Source organism: Podarcis muralis, chromosome Z (assembly GCF_964188315.1).
Source record: "Podarcis muralis chromosome Z, rPodMur119.hap1.1, whole genome shotgun sequence".
In the NCBI taxonomy this organism is placed as follows: Eukaryota; Metazoa; Chordata; class Lepidosauria; order Squamata; family Lacertidae; genus Podarcis; species Podarcis muralis.
In genome coordinates, this window is record NC_135673.1 from 7,893,096 (window position 1) to 7,916,438 (window position 23,343).

Genomic DNA, 23,343 nt, shown 5'->3' on the forward strand with positions numbered 1-23,343 from the left:
TCAATGGATGAAGCGGTACAATGACTTTTGGAAACTGTGAGATAACAGCTTCTCCTGAGACATGATGGGAATCATCAAGTCTGGTAGATGAAGGGAACACAGTGAATGTAGCCTACCTTGATTTCAGCAAGGCATTCGACAAGGTGCCCCATGATATTCTTGTAAAGAAGCTGGTAAAATGTGGTCTTGACTATGCTACCACTCAGTGGATTTGTAACTGGCTGACTGAACGCAAAGGGTGCTCATCAATGGTTCCTCTTCATCCTGGAGAAGAGTGACTAGTGGGGTGCCACAGGGTTCTGTCTTGGGCCCGGTCTTATTCAACATCTTTATCAACGACTTGGATGATGGACTCAAGGGCATCCTGATCAAATTTGCAGATGACACCAAACTGGGAGGGGTGGCTAACACCCCAGAGGACAGGATCACACTTGAAAACGACCTTGACAGATTAGAGAACTGGGCCAAAACAAACAAGATGAACTTTAACAGGGAGAAATGTAAAGTATTGCACTTGGGCAAAAAAAAAATGAGAGGCACAAATACAAGATGGGGGACACCTGGCTTGAGAGCAGTACATGTGAAAAGGATCTAGGAGTCTTAGTTGACCACAAACTTGACATGAGCCAACAGTGTGACGCGGCAGCTAAAAAAGCCAATGCAATTCTGGGCTGCATCAATAGGAGTATAGCATCTAGATCAAGGGAAGTAATAGTGCCACTGTATTCTGCTCTGGTCAGACTTCACCTGGAGTACTGTGTCCAGTTCTGGGCACCACAGTTCAAGAAGGACACTGACAAACTGGAATGTGTCCAGAGGAGGGCAACCAAAATGGTCAAAGGCCTGGAAACGATGCCTTATGAGGAGCGGCTAAGGGAGCTGGGCATGTTTAGCCTGGAGAAGAGGAGGTTAAGGGGTGATATGATAGCCATGTTCAAATATATAAAAGGATGTCATATAGAGGAGGGAGAAAGGTTGTTTTCTGCTGCTCCAGAGAAGCGGACACGGAGCAATGGATCCAAACTACAAGAAAGAAGATTCCACCTAAACATTAGGAAGAACTTCCTGACAGTAAGAGCTGTTTGACAGTGGAATTTGCTGCCAAGGAGTGTGGTGGAGTCTCCTTCTTTGGAGGTCTTTAAGCAGAGGCTTGACAACCATATGTCAGGAGTGCTCTGATGGCGTTTCCTGCTTGGCAGGGGGTTGGACTCGATGGCCCTTGTGGTCTATTCCAACTCTATGATTCTATGATTCTATGATTCTAACAGTTGCAGGAATAAAGGATATAACACCATATATGGATGGGACCCACTCCTATGTCAATTTAGCTTCCTACCCGGAGAAAACCAGGTTTTACACTTGCTGAATAATGTCACTAGAGCTATACCTTCTTTGGTGGCCAAATTTCTTTTTTTAGCTTTTAAGCGTCGCAAGACTATAATTGACTGTATTGATATGGTGCTATCTGTTTAGCCCATTTTAGTGTTGGCTAAGTTCTAAAATCTCCCTGGATGTTTTAACTGTGTATTGACAAATGTACTTTTTTTCTGACTGATGGTCGAATAAAAGGTTGAATTGAAATTGAAATGTAGGGAGGGCGGCAATTTTGATTCTGTTTGCATTTTATTTTTAAAAAACCTACTAATTCACCCTTTCCAAAATCGTACATGAACTGAAAAGCAGGCAGTCTTCATAGCTCCCTGAATTATGTGATGTGGTTCCCAGACAAAGTAATAGGAATAAAAATGAGTGCATAAGGGGAAAGTGTACCTAAAACTGCACATATTTGTGAAAATAACATAAAATAATATGGTTGGTTTTATTTTATTTTCTTTTTAAATTTATTTATTATTTATGCATTTTCCAGTTGTCATGTTTACACATCATATTTCACCATCCAACATAATTTCTATACTGACTTCCCAACCTAACCTTCCGTGGCATTCTTGGTATTCCTAGCTAAGCTGCATATCAGTTTTTTATTCCACCCTACTGTTCCCCTTGTTGCCCCTCCTTGTTTTTAGCAATTCGTCATAAGATCACCCCTACTTTTAGATTGATTTCAGTATTCCCTGAAAGGGTCCTATTCACCCTTCATCTTTTTTTCATCTTTTATTTTGGCTGTTAAGTTGGAAAGTTCAGCAAATTCTAACAATTTATACAGCCATTGGTCTTTCAATGGAATTGGGGTTTTTTCATCCAACTTCTAGCATAAACTACTCTGGCCACCACTGTTGCATAGAGAAAGATGTTGTGTGCCTTTGTGGAGATCTCATTGCTAATGATTGCTAGTAAGAGGGCTTCGGGGGGTTTTGGAAATGTAATTTTAAGGATTTTTTTGAGTTAATTGTAGACCATCTCCCAGTACTCTTGGGTGTACTTACAGTGCCACCACATATGAATGAAGGATTCCTCAGCCTCTGCACATTTCGGACAGAGTTTAGAGCTTCTTTCATACATTTAAACCAATTTGGAGGGTTTCATGTACCACCTTTAGGCCATTTTTTACTATATTTTCTTTTATCAAGTTGCAAGCTGAAAAGTTCATTGTTTTATCCCAGAATTTTTCCCAGGCTGAGATCTTGATATTGTGGTCCATATCTATGGCCCAATGCATCATTGCAGCCTTAACCATTTTGTCTTTTGTTTCCTATTCCAGAAAGATTTTATAGTTTAGATATTAATTTTGGATTGCTTTCCAATATTCCTTTCTTAAATTCTGAACTCCCTTCCAGAAAGCCATTTTCTTTGCCCTTCCTAAAGACCTCATTTAGTTGAAAGTATTGGAACCAGTCTGAGACCCAATTTTGTACCTCTTCTCTTCTCTTTAATCCTAAACTGCCCTCCCTCGGCTCAAGGAGGTCCTTATATGTGCCCCAGATCTTGTTCATGTTTGGTTTTTTATTGCCACTGCTCAATGGGAGATATCCACCAATGTTCTCTTTGTTTCCCCCCAGACACTGTAGAAGCTTTTTCTGATCACATGATTGTGAAATCCCTTGTGGGCCTTGGCTTTGTCGTAATATAGGTAGGCTTGCCATCCGTAAAGGTAAAGGTAAAGGTAAAGGTAAAGGTACCCCTGCCCGTACGGGCCAGTCTTGCCAGACTCTAGGGTTGTGTGCTCATCTCACTCTATAGGCCGAGAGCCAGTGCTGTCCGCAGACACCTCCGGGTCACGTGGCCAACGTGACATTGCTGCTCTGGCGAGCCAGCGCAGCACACGGAAACACCGTTTACCTTCCCGCTGGTAAGCGGTCCCTATTTATCTACTTGCCCCCGGGGGTGCTTTCGAACTGCTAGGTTGGCAGGCACTGGGACCGAACGACGGGAGTGCACCCCGCCACGGGGATTCAAACCACCGACCATGCGATCGGCAAGTCCTAGGCGCTGAGGATTTACCCACAGCGCCACCCACATCCCCGCTTGCCATCCGTACTTCAGATCAAATCCTTCTAGATCCAGGATGCTTATGTTTTTCAGCTCCACCCAATCTTTCATCCAACAAAGACATGGTACATTTTCAGGTCTAGGAGCCCAAATCCCCCTGTTCTTTGCATCAATTAATATTTTATATTTAATCCTGTCGACCCGTTCTCTCTCTCTCATCCCCCCGCCATATGAAATTAGTAATGTAATTTTCCCATTGTTTAAAATAGATGGTGCCTTTAATCACTGGTAGAGCTTGGAACGAAAAGATCATTTTCGGTAAGATATTAATTTTGACCGCTGATCTTCTTCCAAGAAGTGAAAGCTTCATTGGGTTCACTGGATGCTCCAAGCTTAGACCATGTGGCTTAAGCAAGCCATCTTTGTGTTTCTATACAAATAATTTATAAACTCCTACACAACCCTAGAGTCTGTCAAGACTGGCCCGTACGGGCAGGGGTACCTTTACCTTTACCTTTATCCTTACACTTAAGGTATATTACCTGTCTTTTCTTGCTGCCATATGGAAAAGTACATGAACCTGACCTTTGAAGAGTTTGTAAACCTTTTTTAACTTACCAAACATGTGGTTTCTTTCTATGCTAAGGGAAGTGGGGAGCTTTGGAAACGACTTAGAAGGGGATATTTTAAAGGTCTAATAGCCTAGAATCCCATGTTTTACTTTGCTGCATATTTTGTTTTTTTAAATCTCTACTGGGGCTCTCTCACCAAAGAATACTTGCTCCAAACCTGTATCTAGACATACAGAGAATTGCTTTATTTTATCATATCTAGTATCCCCCCCCTTCTAAACCAAATCTAACCAATAATTCCTGCAGTGCAGGGGTTTGGACTAAATTACCTTTGATGTCCCTTCCAACTCTACAATAGAGAGTACTACTAGGCTGGGAGGTATTGGAGAAACTTGCTAAATATGTGCGTGAAGCTTAAAAAACCCCAGTTAAAAGCAGGGGAACCTTCAACAGTTTAGTAAAGTAAGCAACAAGTGGAAAACCTCTAAAATACGGCAGTCACAAAACTTTCCTGACTTTCTGAAAGCAGCAGCTGTTCAAATCAAACAATGGTGGGGGTGCTAATTATATTACAGATGGGCCAAAATCCTCTCCCCATACACTTTAATAGGAGACATAAAGGTAAAGGTACCCCTGACAATTAAGTCCAGTTGCGAACGACTATGGGGTTGCGGCACTCATCTCGCTTTACAGGTCGAGGGAGCTGGCGTTTGTCCGCAGACAGTTCTTCCAGGTCATGTGGCCAGCATGACTAAGCCGCTTCTGGCAAAACCAGACCAGCGCACGGAAACGCCGTTTACCTTCCTGCCGGAGTGGTACCTATTTATCTACTTGCACTTTGACCTGCTTTTGAACTGCTAGGTTGGCAGGAGCTGGGACCGAGCAACGGGAGCTCACCCCTTCACGGGGATTCGAACCGCTGACCAGTAAAAGTGTGAGATGAAATTTTGACATACCTTGAATATTATTTAGCAATGGGCAGTACACACACACAACCCTGTATTTCAGTTTGGACATAGAAATGACTTGTCAGTTATGCTTATTTACATCTGTGCATGTGTGTGTGTGGGGGGGGAGTAAGCTTCCTTTCCCCCACCCCTGACAACTTTACATTAATAATGTTGGTTGCACTATATTAAATTGATTTAAGAATCTTGCTGAGAGTCCTGGACACTAATATTGGCTGAAACAAAACAAAGTAAACATCACCACCGCTTCGTGTCTGGGCAGCAATGGTCCTTGTCTCACGAGACAGTCAAGAACTACCGTATAAGCAAGGCAAATTTGTGCCCCAAACCTGCTAATTATGAACTTCTCTGCTATCATTCGAACTATATTATTTTTTCATTTTTCTTGTTCTCTTGCTTGGTCTTCTCTTCCTTCCTCCTCCACTGTTGTCACAACCACCCTCCACTTTGCTTCTTGTCCATTTCCCTTCCCCCAGAGTGAGGTCACCTTCTGCTTCACGGGGACTCCAGTGTCCGGATGGGTCACATGGCATCGGTGATGAGGCTCTGAATGCATACTGCACAAGGGTCCTGCCTTCCACGCAAAGATCACAGGCTGATCCCACTTCTCTAGGAGGCCAGGAAATAAAAAGAAGAAAGAAAACGCACCAACTTAGTAACAGTTGAATTGAATGGAATAAAATGGGACAAGATAACAAGTTGAAGATCGCTTAATCCTCCCACCTCGCCTCTTGATATGGCACACCAGAGAAAGAGGCAGAAAAGATGCAATTTGCCCTTCCATATAAATTTCTCTGTGCTTGGAATCCAACTTCCCCCAGCGCAGCCAGTGCTGAGAGATGATGGGAGCTGTAGTCCAGCAACAACTAGAGAGCTTCTAGTTACACACCCCTAGTATTATGGTCATGTGTACCTTAGGGTGGGCCCTAACCAGGACTGCCCTGTAAACCAAGGTTTGCAAGCTTCTTTTAACCCTATGCCTGCACCTTTGGTGCTCGTTAGCTTTCTAAAAAAATATTACTAAATTGGGGCCTATCTGATACCAATCCCAGGTAAGTTAGGTTCCCTCCACTAGAAAGCATCAGTCATACCTTTCTGGACATGCTCTTAAGGAACTGCAAAACAAGTTTTGGTTTCATCAAGCAATTTGCCTCCAAACACACATTTGGAAAGGAAACCTCATGCTCATTAAAGGACTTGCCTTTCCATTCAAAGCATGGAGACTTGAAGTGCAACTTCGAAAATGAGAGGAATGGGGTATATTTCACTACTTTGGAAGCTCTGGGTCCCTTCCTTATGCACTAGAGACGCAGGCATTTGCAAGGGAAATTAAAAGCCAGCAAGCCAGTCACATGAACGTCCAAGAGGGCTTCCCAATCGGCTCCTTAGATCAAGAAGTTTGTACTGCACAAATCACTGCCATTGTGGAAGAATTAAAGAGATAGTGATCGCTGGAACTGCGGAAATGACAGCCACCTGGGTGATGGAGAGCGTCTCTCTTGCTCAAATGGGACTCCGCAGTCACGCCCGTCAAAAATATCTGCCTGCGTCAGTCCGGTGCATATTGAGTAATTGCAATGGCTGGGGATAACGAGATTAAAAACTGCTTTGATGCAGTCGGGAAACGAATGGGTTGGGGGGGGGGAGTCTTGTGTTTCTGCTCCTTTTTCATATTTATTTGAATCCAAGAAAATGCTTCATTATGACAAGTGGTGAGTGTGATGTGAACAGCAGCACCATCAGGTCATTTTTGATTCTGTACTTAATGGACCTAAACTCCCAACCCCCCACTTCCACCCCATTTACATGACAACATCTGTGACTCCACATCAGATTTTAGTAAGCCCATCTGGCTGTGCTGAGGACCCTCCTGTTCATTCTGGAGAATGGGGCCCTGGGCACCTGCCCCAAACGGCTGCCCGTGCAGCATGTGGGGAAATGCATAAACTTCAAGGCCTCCATGGGTGTCTCTGCATGCTCAACTTGATAATCTATTACATATAGCCATTATCAAGTCTGCTCCAGTATTTACTTGTGCTTACTTGGCAGCCCAAGTTCACATTCATTTTAAGAATCTAGCATAAAACACCTGCTTTCTGAGAGCATCTGTGCAGTGTCTCACCTCCTGCTACCAGCTCAGTTCATTATAAAAATAGAACTGTAGAGTTAGAAGAGACCCTGAGGATCAGCTAGTCCAACCCCCTGCGATGCAGGGATCCTGCCCACAGCTGTGCCTGAGTGGGCTCAAAACATCAACCTTCTGGCTAACAGCCAGATGCACTGACCCATTGCACCACAGAGATTCAGGGCTTTAGAGCAGAGGTCATCAAATTAAGGCCTGCGGGCTGGATACGGCTCACCAGGCTTGTTAATCCAGCCCATGAACTTTGCGGACCATGCCACCCACTCAGTCAGTCTCTGAGCTATACAGGTGCGGCACAGAGACCTTGCCACGCGGAGACTGACTTCTGTGACGCGGCACGGCTTTTGATTGGCTGCAGGAAGCTCCTGCAGCCAATTAAAAGCCACAGATGCCTCTGGGTACTGCCCCTTCCTTCCCGCTAAGGTGGCCAAGCGGGAGAAAGCGGCCGAGCAGGAAGGAAGCGGAAGCGGCGCAGAGGCTGCCTCTGTCGCCCAGGCCAGCAGCATGGGCTCTGTGCCCTGCCGAGACAGAGGACGCCAATGCTGTCGAAGACGAGGCAGCGTTGGCGGCTGTGGCATGAGTGGCATAGGTGGGGGGGCCTTTCGGGTGGTGGGGTGCTTTCGGGAGGCATTGGGTCCGGCCCCCCAGAAGGTCTGAGGGACAGTGGACCGGCCCCCCTCCTGAAAAAGCTGACCCCTGCTTTAGAGCATCAGACCTGGGGGGACAAATGTGGCCCTCCAGGCCTCTATATCTAGACCTCAGAACTCTCTCCAGGTAACACATCTTGCTGGCCCTGCTTTGTACCCCAAGTAGTCTTGCTTGGCTGGAATGTGTCCCTGAATTCTGAGAATTCCCTTCTGGGCAACTTTCCAAGGACCACACACCAGTGGTAGATGGGGCCAGATGAAAGCAAGTGCAACAATGAATGTAATTCTACCTCTGTACAGCAGACTACTTTCTACACACACTTACACATACTTTTCTGAGCAGCATCATGTGAGGGAGGTTCCCTGCTACACCACTCCCTGACTTTGGAAACCTTGCAAGTTACTGGAGGAGAGGGACCGTGAGCAACATCATGTTTCTAGGACCAGTGTGTCCCTCGTTATTTCTGCTCTCGCCAGTGCAATCTTGTTATATTTCTCGTACAGAAATGTTGGTTTTATTGTTATATTGTAAATATTGTTATTAATGTTTTTACATTTCCACCTTTTTAATTGTGTTAAACCATTTAGGGTAAAGGTAAAGGGACCCCTGACCATTAGGTCCAGTCGTGACCGACTCTGGGCTTGCGGTGCTCATTTCGCTTTATTGGCTGAGGGAGCCTGCATACAGCTTCCGGGTCATGTGGCCAGCATGACTAAGCCGCTTCTGGCGAACCAGAGCAGCACACTGAAATGCCGTTTACCTTCCCGCCGGAGCAGTACCTATTTATCTACTTGTACTGGTGTGCTTTCAAAGTGCTAGGTTGGCAGGAGCAGGGACCAACCAACGGGAGCTCACCCCGTCGCGGGGATTCGAACCGCCGACCTTCTGATCGGCAAGTCCTAGGCTCTGTGGTTTAACCCACAGTGCCACCCCTGTCCCTGTTAAACTATTTACTTGTTATTAAATTGTTATTGCAATGGTGTTAGCGTTGTGATCTATTCCTGGATTCTTTGCCATAGCTGTTTTGAACATGATTCTTTTCATGGAAAGGCAGTATGCAAATAAAAATATTGCAATGGGATGTCCTCCATCGGGGCAAGCAAGAGGCATGACTGGAGTTCTGAGCTAAGCAAAAGAACACCCAAGGAGGGAATGAAGTAGGGTTGGTGTGAGGCAGGGCCTGAGGAGAGTTTGGAGGGCTACATAGAGAGACCATTCCACTGTCTTAGATCAGCGATAAAGCAACAGGAACTGACCAAGGCATCAATTATTAATTCAGAACAAGAGTCTGAGGAATTTCCCTGTTCTGCCTTTAAAATAAAATTTAAAAAATCTTGGTAAGATTTATTTATCCTAGGCTTGAGAAACTGAGAAAATGATGACATAACTACTGGACAATGTCTTCTTAGATATCCACAAGTTATGCCAATTCCATACTACTGAAACCCCAATGGAAGGGTTTGTCAAAGAAATCTAGTGTTGACTTAGGGTATGATCACTGTGTTATGAAATCCTAGATCGAACAGGCCAGCCATTGTGTGTTACTTAAGTACGAACTAGCCAGGGGTTATTAAAAACATACTGATTGAGGTTGAAGACGTATGTCAGAGAGACGTATTTTGTTACATAACAATTAACCTTGTATCAGTATGTTTTTAATAGGCAGATGGAATTTATTTAACATACAATAACTGCTTTATGAAATATAAATTAAATACATATTGCAAGAACTTAATTTACCCTTTTAGAAAGAGAGAGAAAAGATGGTGGCGGAGGGGAGTAGTAGTGAAGGCAGGGAAAACCAAAGGCCACTTCAGACATAAAGGATTGTATTAAGCTAAGATCCACTCAGAGGAAACCAACTGAAATTAATGTGCCTAGCTTAGTCATATAAATCAATTTCAATGAATCTACTCTAGCATTGGGCACAACCCAAGGTCTTTTTCTCATATGAATGATTCCAAGCATTTCCTTGGGACTATGCAGTTCAATCATGAATACTGCATAGCCCATACAGGAGGGGTTACCAATGGCATCTAGGGGTGCTAGTGTGTGTGCCCCAGTACTGTCTGTGCCTCCCACAAAAGGTCTCCAAAAAGGTCACTTAAGAATCCATATCAGCTTCTCCTGCATCAAATCCCCTCACCACCACTTAGAGATGTCCACATTTTATTGGATGCCAGGACTGGACACCTCTAAGCGAAGGGTGACAGTGACTGACACAAATGTGTCTTAGCCCATTGATGAGGCACCTGATTGGGGAGTGGCATGCCCTTTCCATTCTGTTCCTCTTTGTCTGCTCTTTTTCTTTTTCTTTTTACACTTTCTCAAAATTCCAAATGTGTCCACTGACACCCTCCTCCCCCCGCAACAAAAGTTGGTAATCCCTGTGATAGCATGGTAGGGATAGAGAAGCATCCTGAAGGTTGACTGAAATAGGATTGTGCTTATCTGAGTGCCCAGCTTAAGCACTCACCAAAGGACCAAGAGCCTATCTCTATGGCTTCCCTCCATGACCCCTGCTGGCAGGGCCACCATCCCAGCAGAAATGGACAAAAATAGAATCACACCCCTGCTGGGAATCTGGAAGCGTGTGCCGTCACCTCTGTTTCCTTCCCTGCTGCCACAAGACAGGGGATCAAGTGAAGGAAGCAGAGTAATTAAGACAAGCCTGATGGCTTAAGGCCAATGGTCCATCTAGTCCAGCATTTGTTCTCGCAGAGGCTGACCAGATGCCTGTGGGAAACCCACAAGCAAGATTCAAGCACAAGAGCCTTCTCTCCTACTGCTGTTTCCAGCAACTGATATTCAGTCACCATGCCTCTGTCAGAGGAGGTAGAACATAGCCATCGTGGCTAATAGCCATTTGATAGCCTTGTCCTCCATGAATTTGTGTAATTCTCTTTTAAAGCCATCAGAGTTGGTGGCAATCACTGCCTCTTATAAGGGAGGAAGAAAAAAGCGAACTGTCAGAGGCAGCAGCTTGAAAGGTAAAGGTAAAGGTACCCCTGCCCATACGGGCCAGTCTTGACAGACTCTAGGGTTGTGCGCCCATCTCACTCAAGAGGCCGGGGGCCAGCGCTGTCCGGAGACACTTTCCGGGTCACGTGGCCAGCGTGACATCGCTGCTCTGGCGAGCCAGAGCCGCACACGGAAACGCCGTTTACCTTCCCGCTAGTAAGCGGTCCCTATTTATCTACTTGCACCCAGAGGTGCTTTCGAACTGCTAGGTTGGCAGGCGCTGGGACCGAGCAGCGGGAGCGCACCCCGCCACGGGGATTCGAACCGCCGACCTTTCGATCGGCAAGCCCTAGGCGCTGAGGCTTTTACCCACAGCGCCACCCGCGTCCCATAATGTTAACCAGGCAGCAGCTTGAAGCTGGGGCCAAACAGGCTCTCCCCACAGCTAAGTTGCAGCAGGTTCTGAGGTAGGCCCTGCTAGTCTAGAAGCTTGCTTATTTATTTATTTATTTTATGGTCCACTTTTTTTCTCTGAGGAAACCAAAGTGGCACACATGGTTCTCCCCTTTCTCATTTTAATCCCACAATAGCTCTGTGTGGTAGATTAGGCAGAGAGAGAGAGACATTGAGTAGCCCAAGGTTACCCAGTGAGCTTCATGGCCAAGTGAGGATCTGAACCCTGGTCTCCCAGGTCCTAGTCCAACACTCTAACTGCTACACCATGTGAGGTAATCATATAGGCACCTGTAGACTTTGCATTTGGAATGGAATTATGTGTTTACTTGCCCCACGCCTGACGTCATATATATTGTCAAGCAAAGGGCAGGAGGGTATGGCTTACAGGGAAGAAACAGCCAAATTAAGATGCTTCCTAGACCTACTTAGACCAGTGGGGCAGATAAACCTCTCCCCACCCCCGATCCCAGAAACTAGCAAAAAAGACAGTGTCTTCTTTTCTCAGGGAGAAAAGAAAGAGAACTGGGGATTTTAGCTCAGTTATATGAGCCCCCCCAACTATAACCTTAACCTGAACAACTAATTGCTTCTCCACTGCCATTTACCATCCCCATCTTTCAAAGTCAGACAAACAGGTGTGCATTGTCCCCACCAATTCACCTTTCAAAGAAGTGCCTGTCTATGGGTGGAAACCACTCCAGGGTGATGAAGGTCCCCATTCGGTCCACGATCTGTGGTGTGATAGCGATGGGGGCAGGCTTCTTGACAGGTTGCCAGCTCTGATACACGAGGTCCAGGTAGCAGTGCATCCTTGCCACCTGGTTGGGTGTGAAGGAGTTGGTGCAGTCATCGTCTGAGGGGATAAGGCAGGGTGGAAACAAGTCACACAATGTTGCACATGTGAAAGAGAGGAGAGAGGGGATGGGAGGGGGGAAGAGTTAAATAAAAAAGAGTTAAACTGTGAACATGGCTGCTCTATAAGCTCTCCTGGTTAACATTGCACGCTTCCCTGGCATTCTACGACAAAGAGCTGACCAGTAGCAGCCTCAACTGAAGAAAGGAAAAATAAGAGAAATAAAAATTAAATACTGGACCACAAGACTTATTTATCCTTTCTCTTTACCACCTAGTGATCTGGAAGGGAAATTTCAGAGCAAATTAGAGGCACTGCTCGCAAAGCCTGCTCTAAATGCAGGATAGACAATCTGTGGTCTTCCAGATATTGTACAACACCAACTCCCATCAGCACCAAGCTAGTATGGCCAATGGTCAGGGATGCCAGGAGGTTGTAGTCCAGCAACATCTTGAAGGCAATGAGAGCCCTAACCCTAATTTAAACACATCTGCTGCCAATCACACAATATGAGATGGGAGGGTCCAATCAAAAGTATTGGGATGATGGGAGGAAAGCCCTCCTTGTAAGTGCCACATGACTTCTTGTAGCCTTGCGCACTTCATGCATTTCTCTCAGCTGAGTTTACCTAAAGGAATGTAGTTTGGATAGGTAGAAAAGTGGGGCGAGGGAAGTGGACAAGCTTCTGGATGAAGAAGAGACTTATGATCATTCATCCACACATCCCTTTGCTCAACGAATTAGAAAGCCCTTGCTTTATTCATTCTTCTTTTGTTCTAAAAGGTGCTGAATTCAGATGGGCAGGCATAAACCAGAACATGTAGTCATCAGTCCTACTGCTGCAAAGTCAGAAACCCAGGCAAGAGAGGTTGGCATGACCCTATACTAGGTAGGGAATGGCAAATTTTAATTTCCTTCAGATTCTCACTTTTCCAATCTTAAATTCAGTTCTCATTGTTAATCATATTAGTGTCCTGATTTTTTAAAAATTAAAAAAACCTAATGAAAATGCATCAACATCTTAAGTGTACATTTCTCCTAATAAACACATTTTATATGCCATTTTCCCCAGTTTAATGCATATGTGTATGTTATTATCACCAATATATGTATTTTTAAACACACTTTAATACATGCATTTTGACTTGGCTGGAGAACTGCATTGCAAAATGAGAAGGGTGAATTTTGAAGGAAGGCTGCTTTTCGGTTTGTGCATTTATTATTTATTTTATTTTATTTTTTTACTGTACTTCACCAAAATATTTCAAGCAGTTCACAAGATAAAAATGTAAGACCAAAGCACAGATAAGTAGCTAAAACAGAAACAACAAAATAATAACCTCCTGCAAACACGTTTTTTTTTTAAAAAAACTGCTTACCCATTTTCTTTGAGTCAAACTATTTGGCCCTGAATATTCAGCTGATGAACAGTTTTTGATGGATACAGCTTTTATTCCCCTTAAAATTGGCTTGGACCAATGATTAAATACCCTGTGAGTATTCAATATAATCTTTCCAAACAGATAGTAGCCTGTGCGGTCTTGTTTGGTCATCACTGTCTTGGCCACTGGGACAAATAAAGGAACTCACTTGCATCTTGTTCTGTGGGAAGACTGACTTTGCTTAGAGAACATTTTCTTATAGCTGCCCTGGGTAAAAGTGGCAAGGATCAAAAGGAGCAGGACAGGCCTCATCCCAGGTCCGTCCCCCCACATGCTCCCACTCCACAGTATCTCTGGAGGCCTTCCTCTCCAGTTAATCTATTCTCCATTCAGCAGCAACCATGTGCTCCCCAGCAGCCCCCTTCCTCTCTTCCATCTCCACAGTCCAAGGCCACGGCCCACTGCTGCAGTTGCAGGATACAAACCTCTGACTACCCCCACATACTGCATTGTTTTGGAAAGTGTGAATTAGTTAGGTTCACCTCTAAATGCAAAATTTTTCAAGTTTCTCCTCATCTCTATCCTATACTTGCCTAAGTCAGAATTAAGTCTCAATGTTTTCAGTGGAGATTATTTCCTAGTAAGTACGCTTAGAACACATGTGCTATCAACATTTTTGAAGCCCAGCTGATCAAATGAAACATAATTGCACTGGTTCTCTGTCTCACATGTTCTAGAAAGTGCTTAACTGACTGGCATCAACCTAAACACGTAAGTTTCACCTTTGCTGCAAAAAACTGAAGCCTGAATCAGAAACTCTAAAGCTTGCTATCAACATTTTGAAAAAGGCCAACTCTAGTAGAAAGCTAGGAAGGGAGGGCAGAGTACCTGTGTAGCTCATAAAATTGTTAAATGGAGTGTCCTGGAAGCTACGGAAACCACACATGTCATTCCCAGGGGCTGGATCACCACAGGTCTTGTGTTTTGGAGCTGGATTTGTGTCATGGCAGAGGTCACCGGTCTCAAAGGAAGGTTCTGTTTCCATGCATGGATCATTGCAGGAGAGGATCTCAGAGATTCCTCGGAAGACGTGGTAGAGCCCCAGACTGTGCCCTATTTCATGGATCATTGTATGGGTGTGTCCCGCTATGCCATAGAAAGAAGGATTCAGCACAATTCCCCCTGTAAAGAAAGAGAGATAGTTGTTTTTATACTCATATATGCAGAAACATCATGTGATGGCTGTTTCCCATTGGGGCTGGTAGAGTGGAAGGTGGGGAAGACAATGGGAGGTGGAGCCACAGCCAATGACAGACAGAGCCTGAATGGCTGTATGCAAAAAGACAGGCAGCTGGGGCCTTACTGGGGTTGGTGAGGCAGTGCTACTTTTGCCCTCATGGCCCAGAACACCAATGAGGAAAGGTTTATGGAGTTGGGTATGTTTAGCCTGGAGGTGGTTAAGATATGGCTATGATAATCATGCTCAAATATTGAAGGGCTGTCAGAATAATAGTGGAGCAAATTTCATTTCTGTTGTGCAAGAGATCAGGAACTGAAATAATGGACCCACAAATTATAAAAAGTGGGATTATGACTAAGCATTAGGAAGAACTTCTTGATGGTACAAGCTGTTCAACAGTAGGGCAGACGGACTTGAAAGGTGACACAATCTCCTACACGGAAGGTTTATAAGCAGAGGTTGCATGGCCAACTATGACCTTTGAAGTCCCTTCCACCCCTATGATTCCCTGTGATGGAATCATTCAAGCGCTATGATTCATATGCTATGATTCATTATTTACCCACTATGATTCATACACTATGATTCCAGCTCTATAATTCTGTGATAGCAGGAGAGCAGGAGCAGAACTCAGTGAAGGACCACCAATAAATGGCTTTCAAAGGGGGTTGGGCAAATTCATGGAGAAGGTAAGTCTCTCAAAGGTTATTAGTCAATATGATTATACAGTGGTACCTCGGGTTACAGACGCTTCAGGTTACAGACTCCTCTAACCCAGAAATAGTACCTCGGGTTAAGAACTTTGCTTCAGGATGAGAACAGAAATTGTGCGGCGGCAGCGCGGCGGCAGCAGGAGGCTCCATTAGCTAAAGTGATACCTCAGGTTAAGAACAGTTTCAGGTTAAGAACGGAGCTCCGGAACAAATTAAGTTCTTAACCCGAGGTACCTCTGTATAAACATAAGAGGAGCCTGGCTGGATCAGAACAAAGGTCCATCTAGTCCAGCATCTTGTTCTCACAGTGGCCACACAGATGCCTCAGTGAAAAGCCCACAAACAGGACCTGAATGAAACAGTCTCTCCCCATTTGTGATTACCATCAACTGGTATGCAGAGCATACCGCTTCCATCAGTGGAGAGAGAACATAGGCATGGTGTTCAGAGAAAGTATATTTTCACTGAATGCTAGTTGCTGGGGCATAAACAACAGGGGAGGGCTATGAGCTTCACACTCTCCCTGTGGACTTCCCAGATGCATCTGGTTGGTCACTGTTGGGAGAAAAATTCCTAGACTACATTGACATTTGGTGTGATCTAACAGGGCTCTTATTATGTTCTTCTGTGGGCAAGCAAAACAAGGCAGATTTATCTTAGGATAAGTCATCCCCAGTGCTATTTTTCTAGAAAAAGAGGTGCTGGAACTCACTATGAATGCCTCCTTTATTCTCTTAAATGGCAATGGCACCCACCTGAAAGATACCGGAACTGAGTTCTGGTGAGTTCCATCTGGGGGGAAAAGCCCTAGCATGCCCATTAATTTTTGTGTTACAACTGTGCTAGATGAGACTCAGAAGAGCCATGATCACTCCCTTATTTGGTTTGTAAAAATAATAATGGCAACAGCTGCAAGAGAATTCAATTCAAGAAAAGGTGGTCATTGGGGTGGGCCTTTTTAAACCCTATCTCCAGCACCATTTTCTCAATCCACTTTACTGCCCCACCCTCCCAAATCTGCTATTGGGAAAAACCCTGCAGGCGTCATATGAGCAACCTGTAAATGTCCCTGCATGGGGCAAATAGGGACTTTGTGGGAGGTTTACCATTGAAAAAATTGCATAAGCCATTAGGTGAAAAGCTGGGCTGGGGGCGGGGGGGGGAAGGAATGCTTTAATCAATAATAAGTTAGCAACCAGCAGGAGTCAAACTTAGCTCATTGCAGCTTCTCATTGCAGAAGCGCCGAATCGCAACCTGCACTTGTGCAGACGCGGGTTGCAAACACTGCAGGTTGCGAACGTGCATCCCGCACAGATCAAGTTCGCAACCCGAGTGTCCACTGTATAGTGTGCAGATCAAGGGAAGTAATAGTACAACTCTATTCTGCCTTGGTCAGACTACACCTGGAATACTGTGCCCAGTTCCAGACACCACAATTTAAGAAGGATGTTGACAAGCTGGAATGTGTGCAGAGGAGGGCAAGCAAGATGGTCATGGGACTGGAAACTAAGCCTAATGAGAAACTGTTAAAGGAGCTGGGTATGTTTAGCCTGGAAAAGAGGAGACTGAGAGGAGATATGACAGCCATCTCAAGGGCTGTCCCATGGAAGATGGAGCAAGTGTGGTCTTTTCTCCCGCTCTGGAGGGTAGGATTCAAACCAATGGCTGCAAGTTACAAGAAAGCAGATTCCGACTAAACATTAGGAAGAGACAGTAAGAGTTCTTCAAAAGTAAAACAGTCTCCCTTGGGAGGTGTGGACTCTCCTCTCTCTGAGGTTTTCAAGAAGAGATTGGATGGCCACCTGTCATGGGTGGTTTAGTTGGTATTCCTGCATTGCACAGGGTGGGACTAGATGACCCTTGGGGTCCCTTCCAACTCCACAATTCTATGATTCTATTATAAGTATACATTAAAACAACAGAGACAGTGTTTTTCCAGGTACTAGAAAATACAGACTTCTCAGATAAAGGATTGGTGGATCTGTCAATATAAGCTTCTCATTTTTCCAACCGTAAGAATATCAGAATGTAAGAGGAGCCAGCTCAATCTGTCCAATAGCTCATCTAGTCCAGAATGCTATGATTCCATTACACCTTTGGATAGGGAAAGTGAACAGTTGACAACTGTGAGGAGGAGTAGGACAGTCAAGGGACTCTAGTGGTCAACAGTGAGTTCCTTGCTGAGGTGTGAGCCTTCGCAGGTGCCCAATGTGCTGTTCCTTTGGTGCTGCCACTAGACAGTGTGTGTGAATGAATAGCAGCAAGAGAGAATCCATGTTGATTATTTTGCTGCAAACCCATCTCAAAGCTTATCTCCCTACCATTCCTCCCCACCCCATCACTAGATATATTGGAAAAACACTCCCTAAGTGAGGAGATAAAAATCACAATACAGGCTGGCTCAATTTCATCAGGGCTTAAGGCAACTGTGCAGGTTGCTTGATTTTCTTATTTATTCCTTTTTTAGTCACCCCCCCCCCTTTTGGTGGAGGTTATGTATATTTTTCACAGCTGTCAAGAGTCTAAATCAATTGCAATCTCCCCACCAAAAAGATAGTTTCCCTCGACCAGATGATCTATATTCCAAAGCTAAGATCCGGACAGTGGTGCATATTTCATCTTATTTTTTCTTATTAAATACATATTGGATTTATAGAAAGAAAAAGAGTATAGAAAGATTAAGCAGCAAAGTTCTTGCTGAAGGAGAAAAGGTGGGCAGTGAGGGCTTTTAAAACAGGAAATTAATTTTTTCTCCTTTTGCCTTATTTGGGGGGGGGGGATGAGTCAACTTCAGACTGTCCACTGATTATATTTTATTGTGATGATTACTCTTGCACTCATTTTTATATAGAAAAAACCCCCAAAGAAACTGAATCCAAGGTACTAAAAGATGCTGCTTTGGACCATTAAGAGATTAGTTGAAATCAAGAGAAGAGACAGTGGAAAATACCTATGACTGGTCCAGCAGGAGGTGCTACAGGAGAGTACAACACCAATTAGCCAAAAAAATCTAGTTATCTGAATTAAAAAAGCCTGCTTCTGTTCCCAAGCTGCATGCCAGCCCTTCAGCACTCCCGTTCAAGCTCATCTCTCTCTCTGTGTTTGTGCTTCTACATACAAAGCACCTTATACCAAGTCAGCCCACTGGTCCAGCTAGACCAGCTGGCTCAGAATTGTCTATTTTGCTGGGACAGTGATTCCTTAGAGTCTAAGGAAGAGGTCTTCCACATCTCCTTTCATGACATTCTTTTGACTCTCCCAAGCATCTCTCAAACTCACCTCTTTCTCTTCTCCAAAATAAAGTGTTATATACTGAGTCAGACCACAGGTCCAACTAATGCAGTATTGTCTATGCCGTTGGAACAATGGCTCCCCAAAGTCTTCCATTCATTTGTCAAGCCCTCTCCCTCTCTCCCCTCACTCCCTGTTGGTACAAATGAAGCATCTTACACTGAATCTGACCACTCAACATTATGTACTCTGCTGGGGGAGTGGGTCCCCAGCACCCTCCTCATACTCCTGTCTCTGACTTTGTCTCTTTCCATGTGAAGCAGCTTCTACTGACGCAGATCACTGGTCCACCCAGGCCAGTATTGGGCTCATCCACGCTTACCTTTTGCCCCATACTTTCTAGGCATGGGCCCTTGCTTTCCCAGTCCACGTCCCAATGCTTTTTCTTTTTTTTGGCCCATCACTTCCCCCTTGCTCTTTAACGCTGAAATTGCCATTTGTTCTGATTCAGCAGTAAACAGCAGGTTTTTATAGGGAAAGTGTCCAGGGCAAAACTACAACAAAAAACAAGCACTTGGGCACGGACCTGGAAATCCTAGACCTGTGCATAGAAATGTGGAGCAAAGCTAAGTGTGGATGAGCCCATGGTCCCCCGAAATCTCAGGCTGAAGTCTTCTTCATCTCCCGTTATCTTATGTTCCCTTATCACTGAGCTATGGCCATTAAGAAGAGAAGAGACTGCCTTACACTGACCCAGAACCATTGGTCCCTCTAGCTCAGGATTGTCTGCACAGACTGACAGTGGCTTTCCAGGGTTCTAGATGTGGCTCTCTCCTAGCCCTACCTGGAGACGCTAGAGATTGGATCTAGAACCTTCTGCATGCAAAGCAGGTACTCTAACATTGACCTACATCCCTCCTTTTTAGTTCTACAAACTTGACACCTACTCCTGAAGGCAATGCCTCTGAAAGAGGCAAAGGCCAAAACAAAAAGCCCTCCTCCACACTTGCAGGTGATTAATTGGGGGCATATTTATGGCTGATTTTCAGAGAGGTAAGATTCAAGGATGTGATGGGGCAGGCGGGGGGGGGGGGGGAATCACACCACCTGTTTGCAGAGTTCCTTCTGGTGGCCCACATCCTCTCTGCCTTCCAATACATCCCAACTGACAGAAGCAGCTGTCAGAGAGATGCTACATCTAGCACTGCCCCAGAAGGATTTTGGGAAAGCGAGAAAATGCCGATGTTGGAAGGATCCCTGGAAGTGACAAGTCAGCAGCAGAGCATATGCCCTTGCTGCCAGGGGTGGGCTTGTGGGGCTCCCCCAAGGGAGGCATGGAGGATACCATCCCATGCACCACAGTCCAAGGGAGGAGAGGGGCAGGGAAGCTGCCACCCACTCTCCTCCTGCCCTCCGTGGGCAGGGCAGGCCTGACCTGGCAACAGAGCAGCTGCGGCCATGCGCAAGGCACCCTGCAACTGAAGATAGTGGGCAGCATTGTTGCTGCCCACTCTCCTGCTCTCCTTCCCTAGGTCAGGCATGAGCAAGAAGGTGCAGCTCCGTCTTGCACAGAGCCAGGCTCCAATGAAGGAACCTGTTTGTATCCCCTCACAAAATTGCACCCAGGGTCATAGCCCCATGTACCCCTATGCTACGCTTCTGTGAGTGGTGCTCTGCCTCTGAAGTTTGCCCAGGTGGGGGCCAGCTTCTCTTTCATAACCAGGCAAAAATGAGAGTTTCTTTTATTCCTGGTTTTAGTGCTTTAGTGCATTACTGAAAATGCAGGAAGCATAATAATACATAGCATGAAAGGAGTTGTGTTGCGGCTGATGAGTTAGTGTAAGGTGCTGGTAGCGTCCTATGTTCCTATTGGTACATCTAGCTCAGTATTGACTATGCTGAAAAGCAGTGGCTATCCAGGGTGTCTCTCTCTGCCCTATCTGGAGCTGCCGGTGATTGAACATGGGACCTTCTGCAGGCAAAGCAGATGCTCCACCACTGAACAATGACCCATCCCTCAGGACTGAGAGAAGCTGCGGCTTGAGCCACTGCCAGTTAGTGTAGGCAGCACTGAGCTAGGTGGACCAATGGTTTGCCTTTGCATGAAGCGGATTCCTATGTTTGTCCCATCATCCCTGATCACTGACCCAATATGCTTTTTCTAAGTTAATCAGCACGTGCTGAAGCTTACTTAGCCTTCCCCCACCACCACCACTGGAGGCAGTATGGTGTAGTGCTTAGAGTTCTGGACCAGAACTTGGGAGAGCAGGGTTCTAATGCCCACTCAGCCATGAAGCTGATTACCATACAGGGTTGGGAATTATATAAAAGCAGGCTATAAATAATTCAGAAGGACTTATCTCTATCCCCCTTAATACAGTCATTTTTGCAGTCTTTCCTTAGCTGCCTATAGTTACCAGCAGTGACCCTGCGATACCACCTGTAAAGGGATTTTTCAACATTAAGCATGGATGCTATATCACTTGATTGGTCTAAATATTGTAAGCCAGCTGTTGTGAGTGAGGGTTCCAGACCATTCCTCACCACCTCCAGAAGCCCCCATCATGTCATTCATCATGCCATTCCAAAGGCCCTCTGGAGATGGTGAGTTTTCCTCACCCCCAAATTGTTAACCCTCCGAAAATTGGTTAAAACCACTCCCATGCCATTTCTCCACCCACAAACTGGATGCTTTAGCCTGGCCCTATCTGGCTGTTCCCCCACCGTGAAACTCCAGGTGACATCCATTAGGGGTTTCCAGTGGTGAAACAAAGGGCATATAGCCAGGAATTTTGCCTGGGGTGAAGCCTCCTGAGGACACCACTGAGGCTCTTAGTCAACCAACTAGCTTCTCCAATATGGACACATATCCTCAAACCCTAGCTTAGTTAAGGACATGCCTTCTCACCTAGTTCCAACTTCCACCTAGCAGTCTATGACTGTCCATGATTGGCTGCTCCCACCTTACAGCCTGACATACAGCTCTTCAGGGACACCCAGTTGGGACAAGGAAATCAGTTGCCTGCATTGCAAGCAACAATTGTGAGGTTAATAAGTCACAGTGTTACATCTCCCCCACTAAAATAACTGTTCCCTCACTCAAAAACCTTTGCAAATTCCACATGTGGAAAAGATGCCCTCAGAAGCAACTTCTTTGAAAAAGGTGAAATACTTTTGTCTTGACATCATTTGAGAAATACTGTAAAGTGTTTGGGGTTTATAATCTAATATTTTCCTGGTTGTAAGCCAGGAAGCAAGGAATGGTGAATATTGTTTTGATTTATATATTTATTATTATTATTATTATTATTATTATTATTATTATTATTATCCGGTGGGCTACTTAAGACCCACGCGGGTGGCGCTGTGGGTAAAACCTCAGTGCCTAGGACTTGTCGATTGCATGGTCGGCGGTTCGAATCCCCACGGTGGGGTGAGCTCCCGTCATTCGGTCCCAGCTCCTGCCCACCTAACAGTTCGAAAGCACCCCCAAGTGCAGGTAGATAAATAGGTACCGCTTTATAGCGGGAAGGTAACGGCGTTTCCATGTGCTGTGCTGGTGCTGGCTTGCCAGAGCAGCTTTGTCACGCTGGCCATGTGACCCAGAAGTGTCTCCAGACAGCGCTGGCTCCCGGCCTCTTAAGCGAGATGAGCGCGCAACCCCAGAGTCGGACACGACTGGCCCGTATGGGCAGGGGTACCTTTACCTTTACCTTACTTAAGACTATGACTGCAAATGATAAGAAATCAGGATAAAGGTTAACAGCATCCTGTCCTTTCTTTGCCACAAGGAGCAGTCCACAGGGAGGAGGTTCTCCCTTTTCAAGGTCTGCCTCTTCAGTTGCTGAGAATAACAGGTGGGGAACGCATTGCTGTTGTGCTCAAGCGCTGCTTGTGGGCTTCCCATGGGCATCTAGTTGGGCAAAGAAAGGATGCTGCATTAAATGAGCCTCTGGCCTGATCTAGCAGGACTCTGCTTAAGTTCATAGGGAGCTGATTTGGCTAATTATCCCAGCTACAGCAATGCTTGGACCAGATAACTGCAATGCTGGGACTCCCAACCTGAGACTCATGGGCTAAGGGCCCAAAGATCTACAAGAGAACCTACCAGGCTTTCTAATTCTAATTCTCTTGCATTGGCTGTATCATTTCTCTCCCCTAAGGGCATATAATTGGCCAACATGAGAATGGAACGCTGGACGAGACTGGGCCATTGACCTGGACTTTTCTAATGTTCTAATGCATAACAGTAAGATAACAGTAAGAAAGGCCTGTTGCCTTTGCCGTCTACCTATGAGCTTCCCAGAGCCATCAGGCTGACCACTGTGAGAACAGGATGTTGTTTGACCTGATACTGTGGAGCTCTTCTGGTGAACCAATGACTTACCCAGGTGTACCAAAGCTTCCTTGTCCCACGGCCAGGTAGCTACACCTGCCAACTCTTCTTCAGAGCTGTTAGCAAAGAAGATGTTGAGATGTGTTGAGCCATCCAGTTGGAGCCTGTTCTTAAGTTCTTTGACATCTAAATAAGCTCTGCAACAGAAAGAAAGATGAGAAAATATCACATAAATGAGAAGCGACCCCCTCAAAACAGACAAAAGTCTCATAATATGAGCTAACATCAGAATGGGTGTTGGGCTGGTGTAGAATTGTGAGACCCTCTCCCCATCTTTTTTTTTTCCTTTGGGAAGATCCAGCAACCATAAGGCTACATTTTGACCAGAATGGGAGTGCCAGTGGGAATGATGAAGAATCACCCATAGAGGAGCCACAGTGTTTCCAGGTTCA

At 45.4% G+C, this 23,343-nt stretch overlaps 1 protein-coding gene across 1 annotated transcript in view; it reads right to left on the reverse strand.

The window, feature by feature from the left end:
* The window catches only part of PAPPA (pappalysin 1), a 242,765-nt gene that overhangs the window by 163,483 nt on the left and 55,939 nt on the right, over positions 1–23,343 (reverse strand). Inside the window, exons 3-6 of the mRNA XM_028715818.2 lie at positions 22,943–23,088; positions 14,259–14,552; positions 11,796–11,988; positions 5,415–5,536 (exon numbers count right to left, since the gene is read on the reverse strand). Of these exons, the coding sequence (XP_028571651.2) occupies positions 5,415–5,536; positions 11,796–11,988; positions 14,259–14,552; positions 22,943–23,088 (755 nt within the window). The remainder of the gene's footprint in view (positions 1–5,414; positions 5,537–11,795; positions 11,989–14,258; positions 14,553–22,942; positions 23,089–23,343) is intronic.